The sequence below is a fragment of the Procambarus clarkii genome, chromosome 18 (assembly GCF_040958095.1).
Source record: "Procambarus clarkii isolate CNS0578487 chromosome 18, FALCON_Pclarkii_2.0, whole genome shotgun sequence".
NCBI lineage: Eukaryota > Metazoa > Arthropoda > Malacostraca > Decapoda > Cambaridae > Procambarus > Procambarus clarkii.
The window spans coordinates 17,571,430-17,573,951 of NC_091167.1; the positions used below are offsets into that span (position 1 = coordinate 17,571,430).

The following is a 2,522-nucleotide window of genomic DNA, read 5'->3' on the forward strand; positions in this document are numbered from 1 at the left end:
AAGAATAAGCCTATTTCCGTTGTTACATGGTTTACATTATGAACAGGTTGGGCTCGAGTACTGACCCTTGAGGTACTCCACTTGTTACCTCTCTCCAGTCTCATAGTTCTCCTCTCACTGTGACTCTCTGTCTTCCTTCTGATAGGTATTCCACGTAACCCACTTTAGTACGTTTCCTGATACACCAGACTGTGTGTGTCGAGTTTGCATAGGACTCGCTTGTGAGGAACACTGCCAAAAGCTTTCTACTAATCCTGGAAAATGCAGTCGGCCCAGTCTTCTCTTCCCTTCTTGATTGTTGTCACATATTCACGGAACTCTAATAAGTTGGTCAAGCAAAATTTTCCTTTGCTAAATCCCTGATGATGTCTGGAGACAAACTGTAGAGGTTCTAAATGATGGAGGAGCCGTCTTGAGACAAAGTGTAGAGGTTCTAAATGATGGAGGAGCCGTCTTGAGACAAACTGTAGAGGTTCTAAATGATGGAGGAGCCGTCTTGAGACAAACTGTAGAGGTTCTAAATGATGGAGGAGCCGTCTTGAGACAAACTGTAGAGGTTCTAAATGATGGAGGAGCCGTCTTGAGACAAACTGTAGAGGTTCTAAATGATGGAGGAGCCGTCTTGAGACAAACTGTAGAGGTTCTAAATGATGGAGGAGTCGTCTTGAGACAAACTGTAGAGGTTCTAAATGATGGAGGAGCCGTCTTGAGACAAACTGTAGAGGTTCTAAATGATGGAGGAGCCGTCTTGAGACAAACTGTAGAGGTTCTAAATGATGGAGGAGCCGTCTTGAGACAAAGTGTAGAGGTTCTAAATGATGGAGGAGCCGTCTTGAGACAAACTGTAGAGGTTCTAAATGATGGAGGAGCCGTCTTGAGACAAAGTGTAGAGGTTCTAAATGATGGAGGAGCCGTCTTGAGACAAACTGTAGAGGTTCTAAATGATGGAGGAGCCGTCTTGAGACTAGCCACTAATATCTTACAGGGAACACTTGTTAGTGGCACCGGTCTCTGGTTCAGTGGTTCCTATCTCCCTCCTCTTGTGTATATAGGTGACATAGTTACCACTTTCCAAATGTCAGGAAGTCCTCCCCCATTATATAGGTGACATAGTTACCACTTTCCAAATGTCAGGAAGTCCTCCCCCATTTGTATTGAGTTGAAGACTATAGCAAGAGTTGACCAGACCACACACTAGAAGTTGAAGGGACGACGACGTTTCGGTCCGTCCTGGACCATTCTCAAGTCGATTGTGGATGACAATCGACTTGAGAATGGTCCAGGACGGACCGAAACGTCGTCGTCCCTTCAACTTCTAGTGTGTGGTATGGTCAACATACTTCAGCCACGTTATTGTGACTCATCGCCTCCACTATAGCAAGAGGCCAACACAGTGCTGCAGCAGCCTCTATTAGCACCCCTGGTGAGGTGTTGTCAGGGTCTGCGGCTTACATCACAGCCAGAGCCTCTAATTGTTTCTTGACTTCCTCTGATGTTCCTTCTGTTTCTCGGTCAGTCTTTCTCCTGGTTGTATGTCTTCCATTAGACATCGTAGATATGTGGACAGTTCTTGTTCAAACTTACAAACTTCCTGGAAGATCTGGAGTCCCTTGGACGTCAGAGGTCAGGCTGGTTACTAGTTCATTTACCATATTATTATTAACGTGTTGAACAGATCACACACTAGAAGGTGAAGGGACGACGACGTTTCGGTCCGTCCTGGACCATTCTCAAGTTGATCGACTTGAGAATGGTCCAGGACGGACCGAAACGTCGTCGTCCCTTCACCTTCTAGTGTGTGGTCTGGTCAACATATTTTAGCCACGTTATTGTGACTCATCCCCTGTATTATTAACATCTTTATTGACAAAATCAATTACAATTTTGCCTAATCTGAGGATTTCGATTAAGCCTTATTAAAGTGAGGATAATGCTGGTATTCACTGTCACGCAGGACAGAGGGTCATACACAAGACAATAGGTCTAAACTGTAGGCTGAAGCACATATATTTCATTGTTACAATCAATGTTTTAATGTATGAATATGTGCACACACACACCCCAGGAAGGAGTCCGTGACAGCTGACTAACTCCCAGGTACCTATTTACTGCTAGGTAACAGGGGGCATTCAGGGTGAAAGAAATTTTGCCCATTTGTTTCTGGAATCGAACCCGCGCCACAGAATTACGAGTCTTGCGCGCTATCCACCAGGTAGCCTGTATGTATGTATGTATGTATGTATGTATGTATGTATGTATGTATGTTGTTGTATTGGTATGGGTATTGTATGTTGTGGTTCACACTGTTCTCTTCTGGATTTTTTTACAATCTCTTTTACTTCTCATTTAATTTCTTGTTGCCACTAATCATTGTCTGTTACACCATGGACAATATTTTCTCATTGTTTCTTTATCCTACCTACCTTGTGTAACTTCCGGGGATCAATGGCCCCGCGGCCCGGTCTCCGACAAGGCAGAAGGTCTAAATATTTGTCCAGATTCTTACGCAGTGGCTAAGTATG

At 44.3% G+C, this 2,522-nt stretch overlaps 1 protein-coding gene across 1 annotated transcript; it reads right to left on the bottom strand.

Annotated features, from left to right (window-relative positions):
• Positions 1–351: 351 nt before the first annotated feature.
• Positions 352–1,550, bottom strand: LOC138365977 (salivary glue protein Sgs-4-like). Its single transcript, XM_069326692.1, has 2 exons — positions 1,453–1,550; positions 352–937 (listed from the first exon to the last, which is right to left on the bottom strand). The coding sequence occupies exons 1-2, from the start codon at positions 1,548–1,550 to the stop codon at positions 352–354; spliced, it is 684 nt and encodes a 227-aa protein (XP_069182793.1).
• Positions 1,551–2,522: the final 972 nt, after the last annotated feature.